Here is a 26,349-nt window from a genome sequence, read left to right as displayed (position 1 = left end):
GAACATTTGAAGTGAGGACCAATGCACTTCAAAGCTTACCTAAGTTTAAGGGGTTGGCCACGGAAGAACCATATTTCCATATAGAGGCATATGACTCAATATGCAATACTATTGGAGGGCAAGGTTTCTTTTCGACGATGTTAAATTGGAGCTTTTTTAGTTTTTATTGGAGGATAAGGAAAACCGATGGTTTTACACTTTACCATCGGCATCCATTTATACTTGGGCTTAAATGCAACAAAGGTTCTTGGAAGAATTCTTCACGAATCAAAAGACTAGTGATGCAAGGAGGAATTTGAGAAGTTTTCAACAACAGTTTGGTGAGATATTTCATGAAGCGTTTGAGCGGTTTAACATGATGCTTAAAAATTTTCCTCATCGTGGTATTGATTTGTGGGAGTTGTTAAATGCATTTCATGAGGGGTTGACAACAGAGGATGCCCGGGATTTGTCGTCGATTACTAACGGTACATTTGGTACTAATTATGAGCAAGATGATTGGGCATTTTTGGAACAAATGTCGGTAATATCAAAGAGAAAGGCACAATCTTCGAGATGGGCAAGGCATGTTATTACAAGACCACAACTGCATGCTGTTAACAATGAGGCACCTCAAGTTTCTTATCAGATATACGATGTATGTACTAGTTGCACTGGGTTGGGACATGCAAGTGATATGTGTCCGGGTGTGGAAGAGCAAATTGAAGAGGTGAATGCAATTCAAGGTCAAGGAGGTGGTAATCGGAATTACAACATGAATTCAAATAACTACCATCCCGGTTTGAGGAATCATCCAAATTTTAGATATGGAAATCCATCAACTCAACTCAATCCTAATTTCCAAGGGACTTCTTAAACCCATTTTGTTCCTCGTCAACAATACTTTAATCAAGAAAATCAAGGATATCAAAAGCAATACCAACAACAACCCAACCATGATCAAGCTGGAGGGTCTGGGCCAGCTGAGTCAAGTGGGAATGAGGTTATGGATATGCTTAAAATGATGCAGCAAGAGATGCAGAAGAGGAATTAGTTGGACGAAGCTCATGTTTAAAAGGATGAAATTCGTGACAATGCCATTCAATCATTGACAACTCAAATAGGCCAACTTGCAATCGAGATGTCCAATTTGAAGAAGAACAAAGGTCAACTACCGAGTGACACCAAGGTGAAACCTTCTCATACTACTTCTCGAAATGTGCCGATTAATCAGGTAAGTGTTTTAAGAAGTGGTAAGGAATTTAAAATCAGCACTGCATCGGAATTAGTTGAAGGTGTGGTAGAGGATGTGATGGGGGTAGACAGTGAAGATGAACAATCTTCACCCATTCAACCCCCTAAACAATCCACGTTTTAAAACAAAGATTCGGGTCAAAATGAACTTTTAAAAGAAAAGGCAAGGAGGTGGAAGAGATACCAATTCCATTTCCTTCGGCTTTGATTGATCCGGGTAAGAAAAACGTGATTTTAAAACGGGGTCCACAAAAAGAGGAAATGCGGGAGGTATTCAAATAGGTTAAAGTTGATCTTCCTCTACTTGAGGCAATAAAACAAGTGCCTGCATATGCAAAGTTTTTAAAAGAATTGTGCACCCAGAAAAGATAACAAAAAGTTTCAAAACGAGTTGATTTAGCTGAATGGGTAAGTGCAATTCTTAAAGGTAACCTCCCGCCTAAACTTCAAGACCCGGGAGCGCACTTGATTAACATTCAAGTTAGTGACTTTCAAATGTCACGCGCGCTATTGGATCTTGGAGCGGGAGTGAATCTTATCGGGGGGATTATATGACCAATACGATTTTGGTCCACTTAAACGAGTTGAGATCACAGTTGTATTGGCTGATTAGTCTCAATAACTTCCCCGGGGGATTATGTGGGATGTTATTGTGAAAGTAGAGGAATTTTATTATCCTGTTAACTTTTTGGTTTTGGACTACTCGTCGGTTGACCCAACGCAACAACAAAATGTTATATTGGGTCAGTCATTTTTAAACACCACTCATGCTATTATTGATTGTCGGTATGGTACAGTCGATATGCCTTTGGAAATACAAAAATGCAGTTAAATGTGTTTACTAATGTTTCTAACTCATTGGCTAGTGAAGAATGTTTTATGGCAGATATTGTAGATGAGTGTGTACCACATGAGTACGAAGAAGATATTTTGGATGTTTGTGTTTGCGATGATTCTGAACAGGTGCACAGTTGTGCATTGGGTTTGGAGGAAAGGAAGCAAGATGCATTGGCGTTGTAAGAAGGGAGACCACCTTGAACTCATATGGTTGAAAGTTTACCAACAGAAATCAATTCAGATACTAAACCTTCATCGATTTGTCCTCTCAAGGTGGAATTGAAAAAGTTACCAAGTCATCTCAAGTATGCATTTTTGGGAGAAGGTGAGACGTTGCCGGTTATAATTGCCTCTAATTTGAATGAGGCTCAAGAATAAGGGCTGTTGGAAGTGTTGAAGGCTCACAAGGCGGCGATTGGGTGGACTATAACCGATCTGAAGGGTTTAGTCCAACTATATTCATGCACAAAATCATTACCACGGATGATGCAAAGCTTACTCGTGAAACCCAAAGAAGGTTGAATCCCAACTTGCGAGTGGTGGTGAAAAAGGAAGTCGTTAAGTGGTTGGATGCGAGAATATCTATCCCATTTCAGACAGTGCATGGGTGAGTCCTACACAGGTAGTCCCAAAGAAAGCCGACATCAAGGTAATAAAAGATGAAAGTGGTGAACAAATCACCACCCAACCGGTCACCAGGTGGCGAGTGTGCATCGATTATAGGAAGTTAAATGCGGCTACTTGAAAGACCATTTTCCATTACCTTTTATTAACCAAATTATTGAAAAATTGTCAGGTAAAAAATTTTATTATTTTTTGGATGGATATTCGGGATATAATCAAATTGCAATTCACCCGGATGACCAACACAAAACCACTTTCACATGTTCATATGGTACTTTTGCCTTTAGACGAATGCCATTTGGATTGTGTAATGCCCCGGCCACTTTTCAACGATGTATGTTGAGTATTTTTTCGGACATGGTTGGGGATTCACTTGAGGTATTTATGGATGACTTTTCTATTTTCGGGTCAACTTTTGAAAGATTTCTTAATGAATTAGATAAAGTTTTAAAAAGTTGTGTTGAGACAAATTTAGTTTTAAGTTGGGAGAAAAGTCATTTCATGGTACAAGAGGGTATAGTGTTGGGTCATGTGGTTTCGATTCGGGGAATGGAGGGGGATAAAACAAAAAATAACGTTATTTCTTCATTACCACCACCGAAAAATGTAAAAGGGGTAAGGTCATTTTTGAGACATGCCGGGTTTTATCGGCAGTTTATTAAAGGTTTTAGTGTGATCACTAGACCTTTATGCAATTTGTTGTTAAAAGCTGCTGCTTTTGATTTTACTAATGAATGTTTGCAAACATTTGATTTTTTGAAGGAAAAATTCGTGCAAGCACCGATTTTGCAACTGCCGAATTGGACCAAGCCATTTGAGATTATGTGTGACGCTAGTGACACCACGATTGGAGCAGTTTTGGGTCAAAGAATTGATAAGAAGCCGGTGGTGATTTACTATGCAAGCAAAACATTATCCGAGGCACAATTGAATTACACCACTACCAAAAAAGAATTACTTACGGAGGTGTATGCCTTGGATAAGTTTTGGTCATACATATGGGGGAGTAAGGTTGTGGTTTATTTGGATCATAGTGCGGGTCGTTACCACACGGAGAAAAAAGATGCTAAACCCCGGTTGATGGGTCTTATTGTTGCAAGAGTTTGATCTGGAGATCCGAGATAAAAAGGGGTGTGAAAATGTGGTGGCGGCACTTATCGCGGATTCCTTTGGAAGGTGTTGAAGATTCGCATGAAATTAATGAGCGATTTCCGGATGAACAGTTGTTAGCCGCTTCCATTACACCATGGTATGCTCATTTTGTCAATTATCAGGCCATGGGTGAAATGCCAAAACATTGGACCAAGAAAAGGAGGCAACAATTTTTATCCCAAGTTAAGCAATATATTTGGGATGAGCCAGATTTGTTCAAAATTGGTGCCGATCAAATTATTAGGCGTTGTATTCCTGAATCGAAAGTTCAAGAGATCTTGGCACACGCTCATTCATCGGCTTATGGTGGTCATTTTAGTGGGCAAAAGACAGGTTACCGAGTTCTTACTTGTGGGTTTTATTGGCCCATGATTTTTAAAGACGCTAGTGAATATGCGCGCCTTTGTGTTAATGGTCAAAAGATGGGTGGAATTTCAAAAAGAGACATGATGCCTTTGAAACCCATATTGGTGGTTGACATATTTGATGTTTGGTGTATTGACTTTATGGGCCCGTATCCAAACTCATGCAGGTACTTATATATTTTGGTGGCGGTGGATTATATGTCGAAGTGGGTTGAAGCCATAGCAACAAGGACCAATGATCACACCGTGGTATGTAAGTTTGTTCAATCCCATATTTTTGCAAGATTTGGAATCACGTGAGTGATTATAAGTGATGGAGGAACGCACTTCAAGAACTTTAATTTCGGTAAATAATGTGAATCATCGAATTGCCACTCCGTATCACCCGCAAACAAGCGGGCAAGTTGAAGTGTCCAACCGACAAATTAAGGAAATATTGATGAAGACAGTGCGGGTTGATAGGAAGGATTGGTCGGTGAAGTTGGATGATACACTATGGGCGTATCGAACCGCTTACAAAACACCTATAGGAATGACTCCTTACCGGTTGGTTTATGGGAAAGGATGTCACTTGCCCATGGAGTTGGCTCACCGCGCATTGTGGGCTATCAAGAGTGTAAACATGAATTATAATGAGGCCGGTGAGTTGAGGAAGTTGAAGTTGGCTGAATTAGAGGAGATAAGGGGCGAGGCTTAAAAATGCGCATCCGCATACAAGGATAAGTTAAAAAAAGTCAATGATGCTAAATTGAGAAAACAAGTTTTTGAAGAAGGACAAAAAGTTTGGTTATACAATTCAAGACTTAAGCTTTTTCCCAGAAAGTTGAAAAGTAAGTGGATGGGTCCTTATGTTATAACAAGAGTGGGTAAGTTTGGTGATGTAGAAATTGAAGACTTGCACAATCAAACAAGACAAAGTGTAAATGGACACCGACTTAACCATATTTGGAGGGTAAGGACATCCACATGTGTGAAGTGGACAAGTAGGCTACCTGTTGCGGTCGCCTAAGGAAACAACCAATTAAACGGTCCAGGTTTGGTCAGTGTACATTAGGCGTAGCGTAATTTTTATTTATTTAGTTTGTTAGTTTTTTCTTACTCACCTCAAGGAATGTATCTTACCAAGTGTGAGAAAGATGACATAGGTATCTTTGACATGTGTTGATGACAACACTGGGTTTCGTGAGGGGGGTAAGCTGTTTTTAACTATAAAAAAATCATCAGGTCCCACTGTAGCCTACGGTAGCCACCGTAAGCTACAATGGTCTTGAAAGCCTATGCCAGAAACCCTCTGTTTACGTTGGATTCCTATGGTATAACTGCCTACCGTAAGCTACGGTAGCCACCATAGCTTACGGTGGCCTCTGAATGGTCAGACGGGGTTCGCAACTAGATAAAAAAATACCGAAAATCATAAAAATTTCCATCCACATAAACCTCTTATATTCTTTCTTCTAGCATTCATATCACCATCTTCTTTCTCCAAGTTCTCTACCAAACCCTAGCCCATCATCCAATATTCTTCAATTTTTAACCAAAAACAACGTTTTTTGGGTCTAACTTGAGTAGATTTTTGCAAGGAATCGTATTTTTGCGCGGTTTTCATCAATCTTAACCATTTGGGTGTCGATTTTGGACATTTTTGGTCCGAAAATTGTGAGTAAGAAGTGGGTTTTGCAAGTTTATTAGGAATTAGTGTATTATAAAGCTTAATACGACTTAACGGTGTGTTTTTCTTTAATCATTTGCCACAAACTTTATAGGTTAAGATTTCATTGTTGAACATTGCTTATACTTGCTTGTTGAATGTGAAAAAATTTGGCGTTGGTTTAAAATCGTGGATATTGTATGGAAAATTAAGTTTGACAAAATTTTGAAAGAGGAATATGTCATAATGTTAAACGAAATGTTGTCCAAATTTGGTGAAAAATTAAGTGTTATAGAATTTCATATATTCACAATCATTGAAACAAGCAAGTGTAGGAATGTAACGAAGATGAATGCTAACTTGGTTAATTTTTGTCACTGTGTTAGATGGGACGTTCGGGCAAGGACAATGGAAAGGGAATTGCTGGTTCTTCTAGCAACACCGCCGCGGGACAAGCGAAACGGCGGAGGTTAGAGGAACAAGAAGAGGAAGTTCACTATGTCAAGCCGGATTTGACTTATGGACTGTTGACAGATCATGAAATGAGGTGGCAACCGGAGTTATTTCACGAGAAGATGAATAAGTTAACAAGGAAAAGTGAAGGTTTTGTATGTGAGAAGGTGGTACCGGAACGGGAATTTGGCCTGTTTGATGTGTTTGAACGGTTTAAGCGTTGGGTTGGGAAGCAGCCCTTAAGTGTCATGATCACAATGAGAAGTATATATTCATCGATGAGATTGAAGAATGGGTAGCGACTTTAAGGTGTCCATCGTACAACAAACCCTCATCAATGAAGCTAATTGGAACTGTAAACAATATTGATGTAACCATGTCATTCGAAACGTTGAGGCAAGTTGCAAGATTCAATAGAAAACCTCAACACCAATATATGTTTCCAAGTTTGGATGACTTGTATTATCAACCGGATAAGCATCCAACTTGTTACACCATGTTGGAAGCGTTGTTTTTGCCTGGTAAGCATAGTGGGAAGTTATACAGGAAGAACTTGAAGATTGAGGCAAAGATGTTGCTCATTATCTGTTTACACAGTGTCATGCCGGGAAGAGGGGATATGCAAGAAGTCCGGTATCCCGAGGTACCAATTTTATACGCCTTAATGCATGGAGGCCCTCTTATCTCATTCCGATATTTAGTACTTAATAATATCTGGATGTGTCGGAATAGTGCGAGCCAGAAAATTATCCCACATTGTCGTTTAATTACCGCATTGTTGATGCGTTTTGGTGTGATTGGGGATAATGACGTTGGGTTTTCAAAGAAGCATAAGCCATTTTAAGTGAAGAAGTTAGGGGTCGGTTGGAAATACTGAGAGACTGACATATACCATATGTTGAAAAGTGAGGGTCAAAGATGGAGAGCCTTAAATGCTAATGCAAGACCATTGGGCCCGGGTGAAGAAGACGAAGTGGAGAGTGATGATGAAGGTAATGGGAGTGGAGAAGAAGAGTATGAGGATGAACCAGGTCAGCGAGTTGCGATGGAAACCGGAGGGCAGGTGGAAGTTCTGGTGTTCATGGCAGGGATACTCCCGTTCTGATTTTAAGGGTCCAGGATTATTTGACAATGCAAGTCAAGCGTTTGATTCAAATTGGGCTCATCAAGGGAGCATGCACGATGTGATAGTCAACACAAGGCTGTCATAGTTTTCTCAGTGGCCCGAGGCAACCCAAGCAACATTTGATCATCAAACTTTTATGGGTGAAAAGCATGGAACAGGCTTAAAAACAAGCTTATGATCGACAAGAAATATGGAACCGAACCCACGCCTATGCTGAACAACGAGATATTAACCACAGGTACGAGGATGATCGTTTAAGGCGTATGCATGAGGCATGGCATTCGAGGCAACCTGTGGTGGCGGACCCACCATCGTCGATTACACTACTTTGCCCCCCGTATGATGGTAGTGTGACGTATCCCATGCCACCATTGCATCATTCGGAATGGTTGGATCCTCGGCAAACTCAAGAACCAGGTCAAGGTAGTGGAGATGGTCAAGGTAGTGGAGGTGATCAAGGAGCGTTTTGATTTGGGGAGTTCACGGACGTGATGATGTCGATCTTTGGACCACCGCAACCGCGCTATTATTGAGCTGCATCGGCAGTGAGTCAGGTGTTTTCTTGTACATTTTTGTTGTTTTTATTTCATGTTAATGTTTGGGTTTGAGTGGTTGGGTGGTGTTATGACAAGTTTTGATTTAAGGGTTGTGCTTGTCGGTGGTGTGTAAAATAAGAAAAATAAAAACAAATATTTGAAATATGTTTGAAAAATTGATATTCCAAAAACCCTGCATTGAGGACAATGTATCTCAAGTGTGGGAATGAGGGATGAAAATTTTGAAAAAAAAAATTGGTGTTATTGTGTTTGGGTTAAGGTTGAGGTCCTTTATCATGGTCAGATTCTTTTGTATGAGTATAGCTTAGCTGATGGGTACGAGTTATTTTAAATTTATTGCCAAAGGTGACATGTTTTTAGTCGGTTATATCATGTAATAGGCCTAGTTTGAGACTTGGGGTGCATATATTAGTTGAGATGGACAATGTGATTTTCCTTGTTAGAACTCATACAATGAATGCTTTTCAAGACCTTAGCTTGATATGCGTGCAAAGAGGATAGAGGCAATTAGGATGACCTTGTCTGGAATGAGTAAGAGTGTGGGTCTTGGGGGTTGGGCCTCATACATTATATATATGAGCGTGGTTAATGAGAGGGCGGGGGTTTGGTCTTTAGATACCCATTTTGAACCTAGTGCTTATTGCTTATTAATTACCCATGAATTATTTATTATCGAGAAGATCCGGCCTAGTTAGTAGTTATGTTATGTATTTGATGTATTGTTGAAGACTCGTGAAGAAATAGTTATGTTACTAGATGTTAGTTTATCCAAGTGCAAAAAAAAAGTGTTTATTATTATTATACTTAGAAAATTATATAGTAGTTTATTGAGTTGTATGTAATAACTTGGCCGGATCGAATCGCGCGCGCTACTTTCAAAATTCCCATTCCCACCTTAACACTTGGCCCCATTACAACCCGAAATAATACCTCTTGATTTGCACAAGTATTAAAGCATTTATTTAGGTGGAGGTTTGACAGTTGTATGAACTTATTATAGGAGGATTGCACATGTGTCCGAGTATTGGTGATTGTGATTAAGGCACTGGATTGAGATGAAATTGTGTATGGGGTGTTGCATGAGATAAACTAAAGAAACATGTTAGGTTAGGCTAGAGATTTAATTGTTTGATTGTTTGGAAATTGTGAAGTGTTGCTATAGTTTATATGAAATACAAGGAATGGGGTATGATCTTGGACCTTGACCGAAACTTTGTGAGAAAAAGTGTTTATTGGGCCTAAAAGAATAAATATGGAAATGATTTGAGTATGTTGCTTGAGGGCAAGAAACATTTAAGTGTGGGAATGTGACGGATGAATCGTAGAGCCACCCTTAAGTGTAGTAATTCTAATACAAATGAATGCTTTAATGTGTAATTTCAAGGATTTAGGTTACTACCTTATATTGTGTTATCGCAGGTACAGGTGAGGAAAGAAGGATGCTCGAGTATGTTCAGATGAAAAGGAGCAAGAGACCCGAGATCGGATGTGAACAACCATGACTTAAGGAAGAAAGTGAGATCTTAAAGCTGAAGCTACCGTAGCTTACAGTAGCCACCGTAAGCTACAATGGGCTGTGTTGGCGTAGCATACCACCGTAAACAGACAGAAACCACCGTAATAAAATTTGGGCTACCGTAAGCTATGGTAGCCACCGTAGCTTATGGTAGGCTCAGCGACCTGATGACGATTACAGGTTGAAAAATGTGTTTTAAGAGGCTTTTGACATCCTATTATCATTATTCCATTTTAGACAATTGTTTTGGGTGTTTTGGGTGCTTGAGAACATTGTTTTGAGTGCTTCTAATTGAAGATTAACACTATATTCTTGAATTGGTTTGGATGAAACATTGAATTGAGGATGCAAATCATGTGTGGCTAGTCTTGTGGTGTTTCTCTTAGGATATGAGGTTAATTACAAGACACTTTATGTTAATTGTTCTTGAATTTGGATTGATTGTCTAATTGTTTATGTTAGTATAATCATGATTTTTATGTGATTGTTTGTAACTTGTCCATATTGTTTAAACCTAGTTTTGATCCATGCGTTCTTGGTGTCATTGACAATTGAGATTTAGTGGAAAGAATTAGGGTTAGTCATATTGATTGATTATTGAGCAACAACCTCGCGTTCTAGGAATCCGAGTACTTAGTTCTTGATTAATCACAAACATTTGCATTTACACAAAACCAAGATATTATGGTTTATCCATTGAACTTTAACAAGAGTGTTGAGTAATAACCTGAACCCCGAGAGGAATGCTTGCTTAATCAAATGTTTACAACGTTCGTGTTAGTTTATTTTAGTTCTTAAAATCAAATCAAAAACAACTTGAGATTACTTTTTGTTATTTACTTTTATATTAGTTTAACTTTCAAGATGCTTTGTTAACACACATCCACAAACGCCCTGTGTTCGACACCCATTTACCACTATCTAGCTAGTTTAATTGGGATAAATTTGGGTGGAACCACGACTTCACGTCACATATAGATAAATTATAATACAAATCAAACGTTCTGAATGGCTTACTTGAAAACTTTGATCATAACTACTTAGATTTTAAATAAATGCTGCAGTATAATTAATGGAGGTCTGAGTTGATGTTTAATTCAATGACTGTATTTCTCTGTTTTAGTTTGAGTTTATAGCTAAAAGGAGTGTTAACTTCTGATCAGGCTTATCTAATACTCATAATAAATTATTACTCGGCCAAGTGAGAGAATGTAAAATAAATATATAGTAATATATATTTATGTATGGCCATTATAATCATTTGTATTATAATAGATCAAAGTTATTAATATACCTTATTAAATATTAGCTTAGTAATTGTTGATGGGCCGTGTTACCCTTACTAGCTAATAAAGAGTTTTCCATTGGGTGTGTATATATATAGAGAATAAATTAACATCATAACCTAATCTCGCACACATACGAAATTCATGTGCCTCCTCTCTCTCTCTCTCTCTCTCCTAAAACCTGGTTCCTCTAAAGAATCCTAATCTCATCGTTAACTATACACCTTAAAGTGGAACTCAACCAAGCTAACAATCTTGTCGTCTATATCCTTCTCTAATGCGGTTACTATTTCCAATGCTGTAACATGTACGCATATAATTATAGATTTGTCATATTATCATGTTTTTTCATTACTAACATGAAGAACTGATCAACAATTTTTACTTCCTTTATAGCGATTTGCATTATATTCGCATGCAAAATGTTATAAATTTTCAATGTGAATATACATTTAACTTTAAAAAATTAAAGTTCGAAATTAACTTAGTTCCACACAAAGTGTTATTTAACATGTACAATAATTATTTAAATACTACCAAGGAAAACAAATTAAAGAGTAAGTGTAGTTTTCGTCCATGTGGTTTGTTCAAATCTATGTTTTTAGTCCAGTAGTTTCAAATTTACGATTTTCGTACCTGTGGTTTCATTTCACTTGTATTAAACCCGAATTCACTAAGCCTGTTAACTCTGGTCTTTAAACCCATCAGCGTGTCCTTCACGTGAGGGGCAGTTTTGTCATTTTTCTCCCCAAATAAACCTCAGTCCTAATTCGCAAGCCCCCTCACGTGAGGGGCTGGGGTGTATTTTTTTTGGGGGGGGGGAATGGATAACACTGCCCTCACATGAAGGACCCGTTGATGGGTTTAACAACTAGACTTAACAGGATTAGTGAATTCATGTTTAATTGCAAGTGAGATGAAACCACATGGACGAAAATCACAAATTTAAAACTATTGGATTAAAACCGCATATTTGAACAAACCACATGAAGGAAAACCGTAGCTCACTCCAAATTAAAAGGTAACAAAACATATCAAGTGAGACTTGCTTAAAGAGAAAAACGCTAGTTAAATTGGTGTAATCTGCTCTGTTTGATATTTTACATACTTAAGATATGTTCGTTTCAAAAACAAATTGATTTTGTGTAACTTTTTTTATGGAGGTGTTCCAAGAGGAATTAGTTATTTGAACGAAATTTAAACAAATACAGAGATTAATCAAGATTGCAGAATAGAAGATAGAAGGATCTGTGACACATATTAAATAGACATAAGTTGTCCCAAATTTAGAAATTTTGAACGAGTCATTAGGCAACAAAATGCCATGTTTGTCAATTCTGATGGTGCAGTGAATTTTTAACATGCTTCCTTTCCCAATACATTAGAAGTCCAAGTTGTATTCTAGAATGAAACAAGAATCTAAATGGGCAAATGGCTAACAAAAATTTGTGCATCTTCTTCCTCATAGCAACAGTAGTGGCTCAAGCTACTTGGGTTCGAGCAACGGATCTTGTTATACAAGGATGTGGCCCACAAGGTGGAAAATGTGAGGAGGCAACGGAGCATATCGTTGGAGACGATAAGTATTGGACCACAGGCGTTGATTATGTAAACTGGACGAAGGATAAGGAATTCTTTGTGGGAGACGTAATTGGTATATATAGGGGTGTGATCAAATAAAAACTCCTCTTAAAAAGAAAACTTAAAATCTCGTCGGTATAGTGCACATGTGTATAGTGTGCATTACATATATGCAAAAGTGTTGTATTGCATGGAATACAACACTATTGCACATATTTAATACACACTATTATATATATACACATATATATATATAATATAAGACTAATATACACATCGAATACACATTAGTACGTATGTGTAATACTACATTAATGCACATGTGCACTACATTAACTTTTTTTTTTTGCATTTTAATACAACACTACTGCACATATACAAATATACAATAAACAAATATTGAATATATGCAATTAAACACTATTGAACATAAAAAATACATAGTACTGAACATATGTAATATAACAATATCGTACAGTAATATGTATTTGCATTACAACGTCTTTTTTTAATTTATTTCTTTTGAGTGAAGGGTAACAAAAATATAAGAATAATGGTAAAAACGAAAATTTGAAAATATTTTTTATTTTTAATTAAAAATATTTTTTATGAGTTTTTAAGTTTTCTTTTTAAGGATGAGTTTCTCTTAATCCTCTCCCTATATATATATATATATGTAGGATTTAGATCATGAGAACAATTTTTGAAATTTAGAACTTTGAGAACCATTTTAAATAAAAAAAACTCTTTTCAAGAAAAATAAAAAAAATTATAAAACAAACAAAACGAGAAAATAAAAAAATCAAAAATCAAAAAAATTCATCTTTCATCATGGTTTCATAAAAAAATAAAAAAAAAATCGGTTTAGCAAAATTATACATATATGTATAAAACTATTTTTTAATTTTATACATGTTATTCTCTACACACATATATACAATTAAGATAAATGATAATGTATATATGTGTAAATTATGTAAATAAAGATTAAATAAAAATATACGTATGTGTGTAATTAGTTTTTTTTTTTTAATTTTTTCATGAAACCAGAATGAAAAATAAAAATTTTTGGTTTTTTATTTTTTAAAAATTTTCATTTTTTTCGTTTTATATTTTTTAAGGAGTTTTTTTTTTGCCCAAAATGCTTCTCAAAGTTTTTAATTTCAAATATACAATATGTATATTTCTGCTTAATCTCCATTTACATAACGTACATATATGTATATTATTATTTATCTTAATTATACATATGTGTATAAAGAATAACATGCATAAAATTAAAAAAAAAATTAGTATTTAATTTTGCTAAATCTATGTTTTTTTTTCATTTTTTTATGAAACCCGGATTAAAAATAAAAAAATTTTGGTTTTTTACTTTTTTAAAAATTTTTGTTTTTTTCGTTTTATAATTTTTTTAAGTATTTTTTTTTGTAGTCCAAAATGGTTCTTAAAGTTCTAAATTTCAAAATGTAACAACATATATTACGTATGTAAGAAAAACGATGTTACATAGAGTTTTTCACGGGTGAGGATCGTTAGAAAACTTTTTGAAATTGATAACTTTGAGAACCATTTTGGAACACAAAGAAATCCCTTAAATATTTTTAAAAAAACAAAAATTTTAAAAAGGTAAACATACCAAAACGTTTATCTAGTATCCCGGTTTCAAAAAATAATCTCAGTTTTGCTAAATTAAACATATATGTATATTATAATTTAATCTCCAGTTACATTATATACACATATGTACATTATCATATATCTTAATTATACATATATATGTGTATAAAAATAACCTGTATATATAGATACATGTATATACATGTTAATAAGTATTATACATATATGTACAATTTAACAAAAATAGAATTTTTTTTAAGAAACCAGGGTGCCTGATAAATATTTTAGGTTTTTTTTTTTACTTTTGTTATTCGCATTTGTTTTGGTTTTATAAATTTTTTTTTCATTTTTTTATTTTTTCTTGTAAGGGTTTTTTTGTGGTTCAAATGGTTCTTAAAGTTTTCAATTTTCAAATGGTTCTCACACAATCCCACACACACACACACACACACACACACACACACACATATATATATATATATATATATATATATATATATATATATATATATATATATATTTGATTAATTTGTGTTACATATTATACAAGTTTTTTATGTGTTGAAACTAATTAAACGATATTAATTGTTGATATAGTGTTCAATTACTGCCCGAGAATACATAACGTGGTTATAGTCAACGAAACCGGTTATAACACATGTTCTGCTGAGAAACCTTTTATGGAACTTCGACAATCTGCTCATAATGCGTTGATCTTGGCAGCCGGGGGAACCTTTGGGTTTATTAGTAGCATGGAACAGGATTGTCAGAATGGCATGAAGCTTCTCATTAGAGTGAGGGAAAAAAATAAACTTACGTAGTTAAGAGGAACATGACATTTGGTTAAAAATAGAGTAGACAGTAATCTTACTTAACTAACAAATAAAAATACAAGATATGATGTATCATACCCATATTCATTCATATTTCTAATCTTCATTCTCATTAGTTTATGATATTCATGAGTCATAGATTTAATTGTTATAACCCATTAAACTAGCCGGATATTTGATTCTATGATTTTATTTATTATTAGTTATTATAATAATCTATTGATCGAGGAGAAAAGAACTTTCCATATTTAAAGAAAAAAAGCTAGAAATAATATTTGAAAATTAACAATTAACTAGTATTAAGACCCCCCCCCCCCCCCACCCCCTCGGTGTGAAACCATAATTCGTTCAAAGAAATTCCTAGAATAGCTTGTTGTGACTGTAACTAAATTGTCATGCCAAAGCAACAATGATATTCAACTATTTCAAATCCATCAATATCTAACTCCAAGTGCAAGTCCCAAACCAAATAAGGGTGAAAATCATATTTGAGAAACATATTTATGCTAGAAATTTGCCTTCAACACCCATAAAGTCCATAAAACTTCCATGCCAAATCATGGTTCACACCTTATATGCATCGAGGAGGGGTGTAATGTTAGAATTAGAACCCTTATATGCATTCAGGAGGGGTGTAATGTTGGAATTAGAAGTAGGCCGAACCGTATTCTCTTTGTATAATGTTGGAATTAGAAGTATGACCAACCCCTTTTTCTTTTTATTGCAATTTTATTTGCCAAAGTTACATTTTTTTTTTATCCAATGATTGTTCGAAAATCATTCAAGGTTTGTTACAGCAAAAGTAGACAAAGGGAATGAACAGAATAGTAACTAACAACATAGACTTAGTTAATTTTCTATAGAATCTTCATTTGTTTGTTAAGTAGAAGTAGAGTCGTAGCCGTAACAGTAGCAGCATTGCCGCCACCATAAACGGCCGGAAATGGCCGCCGACAATACTATGATAGCACCACACCAAAGTTTATTCTGACTTTCTAAACGTCATACCACTGCCAAACATCACACCGTCACCTAAGGTTCCGATATAGAACCCGGCAACAACATTCATCAAGGTCGGTTACCGGAAAAGTACAGATCGAGGTAACACCGTAATCGTTGTACCCTTTCCGCTGACGGCCATAATTGGCCGCGAACAACAGCAAGATAACACCATAAACTACAACATGTCACCGGTGGTGGATTTATAAACCCTCGAGCAGCGGTGAGCAACCAGTGACGGTCAAACCAACGCAGGTGGTGGTAACCACTGTCGCACCACCACGAAACCCTAAATCAATCAACAATCAAAAGTTGTTCAGTCGATTGGTTAGTAAACCACAACGATGATCAACATCCACAACCACAAAGATCTCTAACATGATCATACTCTGCCGTCACACCCTGTAACCATCTCAGACATCAATTTCACAACCCTTGATGATTGATTACCTCTATGCCTCTGCTAGAAAGGATGAGCTCACGATATCAAAAACCCACCGGTGATGGCATCAAGGATGAGCGAGAGAGAGAGGGGCAAAGAAAGAGTGGCGATGGTGGTAAAGAAAGAGAAGAAGTGATAGGTAGGTAAAGTAAACCACGATGCATGACTCACTCTGAACACAAAACCACGTGGTGTAATCTGTCCTAAAACACGTGTATCACAACTAACCTAATGAAATTTGTACAACAAATGAAGCCAGAAGTGCAACCGATTGAAGCCTAATTTCAATGACTAGTATATAACAGAGAGAAGAGAAAGTTGATAAATAATGTATATAATAATTGGGTTTTCATGAAATATGCATCTTACATCACAGAGTAAAATATCTCAATATATATTTGAGTATATTTGTATTTGTGTTCTTATTTTTTACCTTTGTTTTTTTCCAAATAATTTATTTTATTAATTTAAATGTTGGCAAATCCAATATTATAAGGGTTTAAAGCTAGTACAGAAATATATTTAAGTTTTGTCATCATTGATATCAACTTTTGAGAATTTCCAGCATTTGTTAAATTAATGTTACAAGATTTTATGATATGCGTCGTTTCAAAGAGACATCCAACAAATATTTAATTCCAAACCACCAAGAACTTTTATAAATTCCGTTTTGTCTTCAAATAGTCATGTAAATTTGTAATTCACAGATAAACAAAGGAAAAATGACGAAAATAGTCCCTTTTATCAACCAAATTCCTTGACTCCCCCCTCCCTCCCCTCCCCTCCCCCCAAAAAAAACACACACAAAATGACCACTTCCTAAACGGTAGCGTAACACCCCAACTTGAAATGGGTTGACGTGTCACAATATACGTAAGTAAATAGAGACAGGAGACATATTTCCACTAGTTAGCAATCTTCATAGGCATCCTAGACTTTATTTCACTCCCTCCATCCCACCCAAAGTAACATGTGAACCTGCATGAGGAAAAATTTACGGAATGAGCCGAATGCCTATTACGAAAAAATAGGCTTGAGTATTAAAACATTTTTGGTAAAATGGCAAGTAAAAAAACAAATAATTTAATATGGCGATAGCAAAATAGTTTTTGATAACAATAAAACAGTTTCGATAAACAGTACTTTGTGATATAAATAGTTTGTGTAAACAATAGATAAGTCAAAAATAATATCACGTGAGTCAAAATAGTAATAGATAATTTAGAACAGTAACAGATGATTCATAGCAATAAAAGATAATTGATAACCATAACCATAACCATAACAAATAATTCATTACGGTAGCAAATAGTCAGTTTAAAGAGTTTTAAATAGTTCATATCATACGGATGTACCCATGAGCCAAACACTAACATTAAATATTGGTGATGATATACATGTTCCTGCATACCAATCACATAGAACGGTGTAAGTTGGCACACCTATATCCATTCCAGACACATAAACAGAAACTAAAATAGAGCTAAGATAAGTCCATATCAATCCTAGTAGTTTTCTGCCACATATGTGACATAGGATGTTGCGGCCTACTCAAAAATAATTAATTAAAGACTTAAATACCTATAACTAGTACGGGTAAGTAAGGTCGTCTCCACAGCGACTCAAGGAAAGAGCAAGTTTATTTAATTTATAACTAATTATTTAACCTAAGCGGACAGACGATGTCAAGCGGTTTTTAGAAAAAGATTTAATTAAAACTAATGATTACTTAAAAGATTTGTAAACAATATTAATTAAAAGTATTCATTATAGGTTCGGTTAATGTGACATTCAACTTAATCCCAGATTCACTTGATTATGCAGTAATTACTAAACCTAGTAGTTTGATTGTGAGGTCAAACGATACCCTAACCGAATTGATGACACAATTGAACTCGGTTTACCTAATTACCAACTTATGTTTGTTAAAACCAATTAAGAGACAAGATTTGATGATAACTAGTTCAATGACACAAGAGCATAAACCCTAAATGTTGATGTACAAAACCAAACAATTGATGTATTAATTAATAATCCCAAACACAAATTGTTTAAATAATCAATCAATAATTAAGCAAGACCAAAGCAATAACTCAATCAAGCTCATAAACATTAAGCATCGAATCTGGTCAGAAGTTAAAACACACAAAAACCTACCCTAGAATGAACAAAGAAGTTAGCCAAGCATCGACATATCGATTATATCACTTATCTTAATGAACATGCAAAGCCGAGATGAACCGGAAGCCTTGGAATGGTAGGAAATCGTCCTAAGCAGCCTCTTTTGCCTCTGGAAGTCATTATTAGCCGAATAGGGAGGTTAAGGGGTTTATATAAGGCAAACCTAAATTTTTAGCCGATTTAAGCATCTTCGCGTATCGCGAAGATGTCCTGGCTTGCTTCTTCGAGTATCGCGAGGGACAAAATAGTCGGGTTCAGATTTTTGCAACTTCACGTATCACGAAGCTGCCCTTCTTTGCATCTTCGCGTATCGCGAAGATGCAAAACTTCATAAATTCATTTTTTCTTTTCTTGAATGCCTCGTGATGTGTGCACGTCCAATCTCTCACTTCCGGATCTTCATTCCAAACCTGTAAATATCCTCGTTAAGCTCCATAGCTTCCAATGTCCTAAAAACACGTAACAATGCTTGAAGTACCAATTTTCATTCAATTATTTAACTAAATATAACTAATTAATATACAATAATCACTAACTTTTACTCAACCATCACATCCCTACACTTATCCTTTTTCGTCCCGAAAAAGACTTTGCAATGAAATCAGAATCAGAGATCATTCTCAAAATACTTCATAGATTATCTTAATTAAGCAAAGAACACAAAATCCGCGATTGCCGATATTGTTGTCCACTTAAACCCATGCCTCAATACTTACCGGGAAAAATAAGGTGCGACAGTTTTATTAGTACATATGATTAAAATGGAACCCACACCTCAAAGCCGCCTTACCATGCTTCATTATAGTTTTACCGAACCAGACCACCCCAACTTGACTTAAACCTTAAGATTAAACGATCAAAAATTTTTGCACATTTGTACAATTTTTCAAACCCATATGTAATAGCTAAGACAATCTTGGATATTTTCATCGAACCAAAACCTAAACTTAAGCATTAAAGTCTACCAAAATGGCCATTAGATATGATTAAAGAACAATTAGGTAACCAACTATTAAATAGCCCCCACTACATGACATACCCCCGTCATCAAGCAATACCCCAAAGTCCATCACCATACGTGAGTAGGCACGAATTCATCTGTAGGGCTAACATATGACGTGTCCCGTGTGGTCCGTTTCTTAATGGTAATGAGACGCGAGCACGGGGACCCCTAACAGCGTGGATGATCAAGTCAGTAGTGAATGTGTACTATTAAAGCACTTTTTGTGATCATGTTTATTAACTTATGAATTGGCAGATAAACTGCGGATTTGCTCTTTTTAAGCTATTTAATATACATAAATCCACTTAGGATTTACACATACCCAGATGATAAACCTCATACCGACCCATGGTCTCCATTCCCCGAGGCATCCCATCAATACAGGATTTAAGGCCATAAAACCATACGCCTATGAAGTGTTAGCCACTTAACTAGCAGTATTTTCATTTATGTTTATATCACAAGCCATTTAGCATACTCTAATGTTAAGCCTATCCAAACATTGTACAATAAACTATTCATATTAAAATATATTTTCGGTGATCAAATCTAATAGTAAGGCTTGAGTGTGGCCTAATCTTTCATTCCAGTCCTTACACAGGCTTAGCTAAACAAACAAAACCCTGAAGGCGTTTCCCACTAAAAATCAAGCATTTAAAGTTCAATTAAGTCTACAACCAAATTATCCTTTTATTCTCAAGGCTGAGCCTACCAACACATCCCAAATTAAGTGTGTTCCCGTTCTATTTATCTCATATTATATAATAATTTTGAAAAATAATCCCCGATTTTTCTATCATTTTCCATTATTATGCAAAAAAATCTTAAACTTTTCAATTTCTCCCCCATCCCACACTTGAGGTAAACATTGTCCTCAATGTTTAAAATTTTATCAAATAAAAATAGGGACGGGGTTAAAATTCACTTTGACAATTAAAAACCGGACCTAATGTGATGGTGGTTATACATTTATACAATTACACTTTTAACACAAAAACTAATAAAACAAAGAAGGTTATGAAAGCAAAATCACCTGATAGAAAATATAACTCTCATGTGCAACTCTCGTGCCCTCGGTGATCTCTCGGTAATCTCTCGGTGAACTTACCTCTTCAACTCTCAAAATAAAATCTGCAAACTCTCAAACATGTAGAAGCAAGCTTCTCACAAATGTTAGAAATATAGGTCTTTTTGTTTGCAAAATCATTAAATTTAAATTACCAACCAAGTTTAATAAATTCATAACCAAATTTGTTAAACGAGTAAAAATGTTAAAAGACCTAACTCACTTTCGTAGGAATCACGATTGCATTTAGCGTTTGCAACAAGCCCTTTAAACCCCCCGGTAGTCCGGGTGGACGAGTATGGTCTCGTGAGGGTTTCTAGTGAACTACACCCACAAAGTTCAACTACAATAAAAATATACACGTACCTGAATAGAAGGCCGGGTTGCCTCCCGGTTAGCGCTAAGTTTTTGTTAAGGTCTTTAGCCAGACCGTTACCTGATTTCTTGGTTATGGTGGTCTAATGGAGTTCTTACTTTCCTCCACCTCGTTCTACTTACTCCTCCAGCAGAGTGGTACACTGTCCATGACAATCCATCTTGGCCCGAAGCACGCCAACCTTTTTTGTTCATTCTCAAACCCTGGTGGCTTCTTTACCTTCTCCTTCTTCGGCGGTTTTTTCTTACTTGCTTTGCCCGTCTCATTATGAATCACTTTTTCTCTTACGTGCTTGATATCATCATCTGATGTTTCCACCTCTCCAACATGTATCTCTACCGCATTCGGCTCCTCTTTTTCTCTCTCCCGCTTCGACCTATCAAACACAAAACTTTCTTCTGTAGTGTCATCCTCACTTGCATGAGGAAGACACGTGTTAGTAGTACCTGACCTAGAAGATTTATCTTTGAAAGAATAATCAAATAAATTTGAAAAAATATGCAAAACTAACTTACGATTACCAAAGGCCATGCACACTGTTCCGTCTTGGCAATTGATTTGAGCATTTGATGTTGCCAAAAACGGTCTCCTCAATATCACTCTCGGCTCTTCTTCATTCTCTACCGGCTCATAATCTAGAACAAGAAAATCTTCGGGATAGTAAAAATCACCAACCTTTACTGCAACTCCAATCAACTTCCCTCGGGGCCGTCTTCGAGTGAAATCAGCTAACACCAATGTGGTGTCAACTTCTTGTAAAGGCCCGAGGTCAAACCGGCCATACACACTACCCGGTAGAACACTTACACTCGCACCACAATCAACTAGCGCCTTGGTGGTCTTGAACTCTCCAATCTGAATGGGAATAAGTGGTGCCCCTGTTTCAAATTCTTCAACTGTGTCATTTACCCCATGATCTTCAATGGTGATTGCACTCACGTGTACGTTTTTACCATTTAATGAACTGCTACTCTGATGGCTCGGATTTTTCAAGGTGTCACTTGGTAGCTTTTTCGGGTCCTTCTTCAAGGTGACCATCTCTTCCGCCAATTGACTCATTTGCTTATTTCTTGCGGCATTCGCTTTTTCTTGAATCTCCATTCTTCGGCTCAAAGCTTTCAAAAGTGTCAGAATGTCCGAATCTTGCGAAGAACTTTGACCTTGAGTCCCCCCTTGACTTTGCTGACCCTGCTGATAACTTTTCTGATAACTCTTGTTATAACCCCCCGACTCTTTTTTATTATACCCGCCTTGACCGCTACCCCTCTCGTTCCCATATTGATGCTGATTTGACTGATAATTTGCTCTTTGGGAATTACCTTGAAAGTTCGGGTTTTGTTGCGTGTTCGGGTTTCCATAACTGAAGTTGGGGTGGTTTCGGAGGCCCGGGTGATAGGTTTTTGAATTCATATTATTATTATATCTCTTCTCACCCTAAACAAAGTTCACCTCCTATTCTTCCTCTTCTTCGTCTTCCATCACAACTCCACATGTCGCCACTACATGGCCTATTCCACCACAACCCTCACAAACTGGATACGCCTTTCCTGACTTGCCTTTATCTTTCACTCCCACACCCATCAACTGATCCAACTATCTCTCCAACCTCGCCATTCGATCATCCGACTCACCACTATCCACGGCTTTAACAACCACCCTTTTTACCATGCGATTCGACAGAGCTTTCCTTTTCAAGTTCATTGCATGCCTTTCTAAGTGTTGCCAATCTTCATTCTCATCATTAGTCAAAAATGACCCATTTGTGGTTGACTGCAGATCACGCGCATCGTCACTCGATAACCCGTCATGAAAGGCTTTGATCAATTCCCACAACGCGATCCCATGATGCGGACACGTTCTCAACAATCTCTTGAATCTCGTAAATGCTTCATGAAAATTCTCACCCGATCCTTGCTGAAAATTTCTGATGGAGGTTCGGGCTTCGGACGTTCTTTGCGGTGTGTAATACTCATCCAAGAATTGCTGAGCCAGATCTTGCCACATGTAAATAATTGCTGACGGTAACGATAGAAACCACTGCTTCGATAGATCCTTAAGACTGAACTGAAACACGACTAACTTGACTTCATCGGCAGTGAACCCTTGACTTGAGATGGTGGCACAAATTGCAATAAACTGGCTCAAGTGCAAGTACGACTCTTCAGATGCTTTCTCGTGAAAAGTAGGCATCCCAGTCAAGTTGCTTTGTCTTACTGAAAACGTTCTTCCTTCTCTAACCGGGATCACAATAGGAAGCAGGTTCGTGGCCACTTGTGGAATGAAGTGTCTTTGAACCCCATGAACGGGAGGTGGAACAAATGTCCTCGGAACCCCATCGTCGAACTCATATTCGGGAAACTACGGCTGGGGAATCTCTTGTCTTCTTTGGGCTCGACGGTTTCTTGGTGGTTGAACGGGTTCGGGTGTTCGCTTTCGAGGGGTTGCTGATGTCTTCTATAATACCAACCCCCCCCCCCGAGCATCGTCCATTTCTTCTTCATCCTCAAACTCGTCGAATTCATCGAACAACCTCCGCCGATTAGCTACCCTTTCAAACACAAAATCAACCCGATTATTTGGCGGTTCGGACCGTATAGACCGATCATCTCTCATGTTTTAGTATACTGGTAAGTATTCCCGCCAGTCACGCGGGTGACCCGGGTTCGATCCCCGGCAACGGCACCATTTTGACGTAGGATGTTGCGGTCTACTCAAAAATAATTAATTAAAGACTTAAATACATATAACTAGTACGGGTAAGTAGGGTCGTCTCCACAGGGACTTAAGGAAAGTGCATGTTTATTTAATTTATAACTAATTATTTAACCTAAGCGGACAGACGATGTCAAGCGGTTTTTAGAAAAAGATTTAATTAAAACTAATGATTACTTAAAAGATTTGTAAACAATATTAATTAAAAGTATTCATTCTAGGTTCGGTTAATGTGACATTCAACTTAATCCCAGATTCACTTGATTATGCAGTAATTACTAAACCTAGTAGTTTGATTGTGAGGTCAAACGATACCCTAACCGAATTGATGACACAATTGAACTCGATTTACCTAATTACCAACTTATGTTTGTTAAAACCAATTAAGAGACAAAATTTGATGATAACTAGTTCAGTGACACAAGAGCATAAACCCTAAATGTTGATGAACAAAACCAAACAATTGATGTACTAATTAATAATCCCAAACACAAATTGTTTAAATAATCAATCAATAATTAAGCAAGACCAAAGCAATAACTCAATCAAGCTTATAAACATTAAGCATACGAATCTGGTCAGAAGTTAAAACACACTAAAACCTACCCTAGAATGAACAAAGAACTTAGCCAAGCATCGACATATCGATTATATCACTTATCTCAATGAACATGCAAAGCCGATATGAACCGAAAGCCTTGGAATGGTAGGAAATCATCCTAAGCAGTCTCTTTTGCCTCTGGAAGTCATTATTAGCTGAATGGGGAGGTTAAGGGGTTTATATAAGGCAAACCTAAATTTTTAGCCGACTTAAGCATCTTTGCGTATCGCGAAGATGTCCTGGCTTGCTTCTTCGCGTATCGCGAAGGACAAAATAGTCAGGTTCAGATTTCTGCAACTTCGCGTATCGCCGAGCTTCCCTTCTTTGCATCTTCGCATATCGTGAAGATGCAAAACTTCATAAATTCATTTTTTTCTTTTTTTGAATGCCTCGTGATGTGTACACGTCTAATCTCTCACTTCCCGAACTTCATTCCAAGCCCGTAAATATCCTCGTTATGCTCCATAGCTTCCAATGTCCTAAAAACACGTAACAATGCTTGAAGTACCAATGTTCATTTAATTATTTAACTAAATATAACTAATTAATATACAATAATCACTAACTTTTACCCAACCATCAATATGTACCTAAGTACGCCGTGAACTAATCTCTCATTCATGGAAGGAGCACATGTTGTCAGTGCTACAACAACATGCTCGTGGGACACTTCGCGAGAAGCATAGCACTCAGCCACTTGGGGGTAACAGAGCATAAAATATCTTTTTGAAGCATTAAAAATTCAGTATCAGAACATGCGATAATGAGTAAAATAAATTGAAATTTACCAATTGCTTGTTTTCATCAAAAAAACAAACTAGATAGTTAATAAATCGGAATGTCAAAGAAGATAAGATTTCCAAATGAATGAGGTAATCAACAGGGTTTATAATCAACCGAACCAGATAGCAAAAAAAGGGTAAGGATCCACAACTAGTTAGTTTTGTGTACACACTTATTTCTTTTTATGAAAAGCTTGAATTATTACGTTATTTGTTTTTGTATGAAAGTTCATGGGTTTATTTAAAGAAAATAAATCATTATTTAAATAACAAAGGTTGATATAATATATTATTTGAAGTGCATATAAATAGTTATAACATTAAATAAATAAGTAAAACATATTAAATTTAGTTTCCATTAAAAAGTCTTACGTTAGGATCAAACTTGTGACAATTCTCTGTTTTTAAAAGTTTAAAGACTTTAGTGATGAGCTATTTGACACTTTTGTCTACAAAATTATATTATGTACTAGCTTGTAGTTGGTGTGTTACGGGGTTAGTTTTAGTTATTTTTTTCTTAGTGTTTAAGTGTCTGTATTATCTTTTCATGTTATTAAATTGAAATATATGAATGAGTAAAAAAGTAAACAGGGGTAATATAATCAATATCATTCTTGCTATAGAACAATTTTCTTATATAGTATACTAGGTTAGAGCCCATGTTCCATACGGGTAAAAATATAATAAAAATAAAAATAATATATTATATGTAATACGTAAATTCAATTGTTTCATATAATAATTTTTATTTATAACTTTTTTTAATAAGATTTTGATATATTATGCACTATAATTTTAAATTGAAAACCAAATCTTGATGTTTGATTTATTCAAATAAAACATTCATACCGATATTGTTATATTAAATATTGTGTGTATAAAAAATATATTTATACCAAAATGTTGTCACATATTTAAAAACTAAATTTACAAAGATTAAGGTTTTGTTGTAAAAAAAAATAAATAAAAATATATTATACTTTAAAATAAAGAGAGAAACGATGAGCATTCTTAAATGATTGTGTTAAAAAGATATGAGAAGACAATGTCATATTGTGAATTATGAAAATGTTGACAATTAAATATAATTTTGGTTTTATACTTAAAGAGAAATCACATTTATATATGTTAAGTCAATTATCAAACACAACTACCATTTTAGTGGGGTTGGTAATCATATTTGGTTTGAAACATAAGGTCTTGGGTTTGAAACCCGTATCACACAATAATATATTTTTTAAAATTTTATAAAGCCTTATGGGTCATGGGTTATAATAGAAAAACGGGTCATGGATCATAATATAATAGGAAATAGTAGCATGACATGTACTTAGCATCCTTTGTGCCTTTGTGAAG

The 26,349-nt window shown here is 36.0% G+C and overlaps 2 protein-coding genes across 2 annotated transcripts; both read left to right on the top strand.

Annotated features, from left to right (window-relative positions):
* Positions 1-3,833: 3,833 nt before the first annotated feature.
* LOC143565172 (uncharacterized) lies at positions 3,834-4,511 on the top strand. The gene has a single exon (XM_077052231.1). The coding sequence runs from the start codon at positions 3,834-3,836 to the stop codon at positions 4,509-4,511; it is 678 nt and encodes a 225-aa protein (XP_076908346.1).
* A 13-nt stretch (positions 4,512-4,524) lies between these two features.
* On the top strand, positions 4,525-4,908 carry LOC143565161 (uncharacterized). The gene has a single exon (XM_077052224.1). It carries the CDS (start codon positions 4,525-4,527, stop codon positions 4,906-4,908), a length of 384 nt encoding a protein of 127 aa, XP_076908339.1.
* Positions 4,909-26,349: the final 21,441 nt, after the last annotated feature.

This window comes from Bidens hawaiensis, unplaced genomic scaffold, assembly GCF_021521415.1.
Source record: "Bidens hawaiensis isolate Kalapana, Puna unplaced genomic scaffold, B.hawaiensis_p1.1 tig00001206_1, whole genome shotgun sequence".
Classification (NCBI taxonomy): Eukaryota; Viridiplantae; Streptophyta; class Magnoliopsida; order Asterales; family Asteraceae; genus Bidens; species Bidens hawaiensis.
Note: the sequence above shows the minus strand (reverse complement) of the source record. Positions and strands in the feature narration are given on the sequence as shown.

What these genes read in the sequence shown, in the direction of transcription:
- LOC143565172 (XM_077052231.1), top strand. Translation starts at nt 3,834, where the DNA reads ATGTGGTGGCGGCACTTATCGCGGATTCCTTTGGAAGGTGTTGAAGAT.
- LOC143565161 (XM_077052224.1), top strand. Translation starts at nt 4,525, where the DNA reads ATGGAGGAACGCACTTCAAGAACTTTAATTTCGGTAAATAATGTGAAT.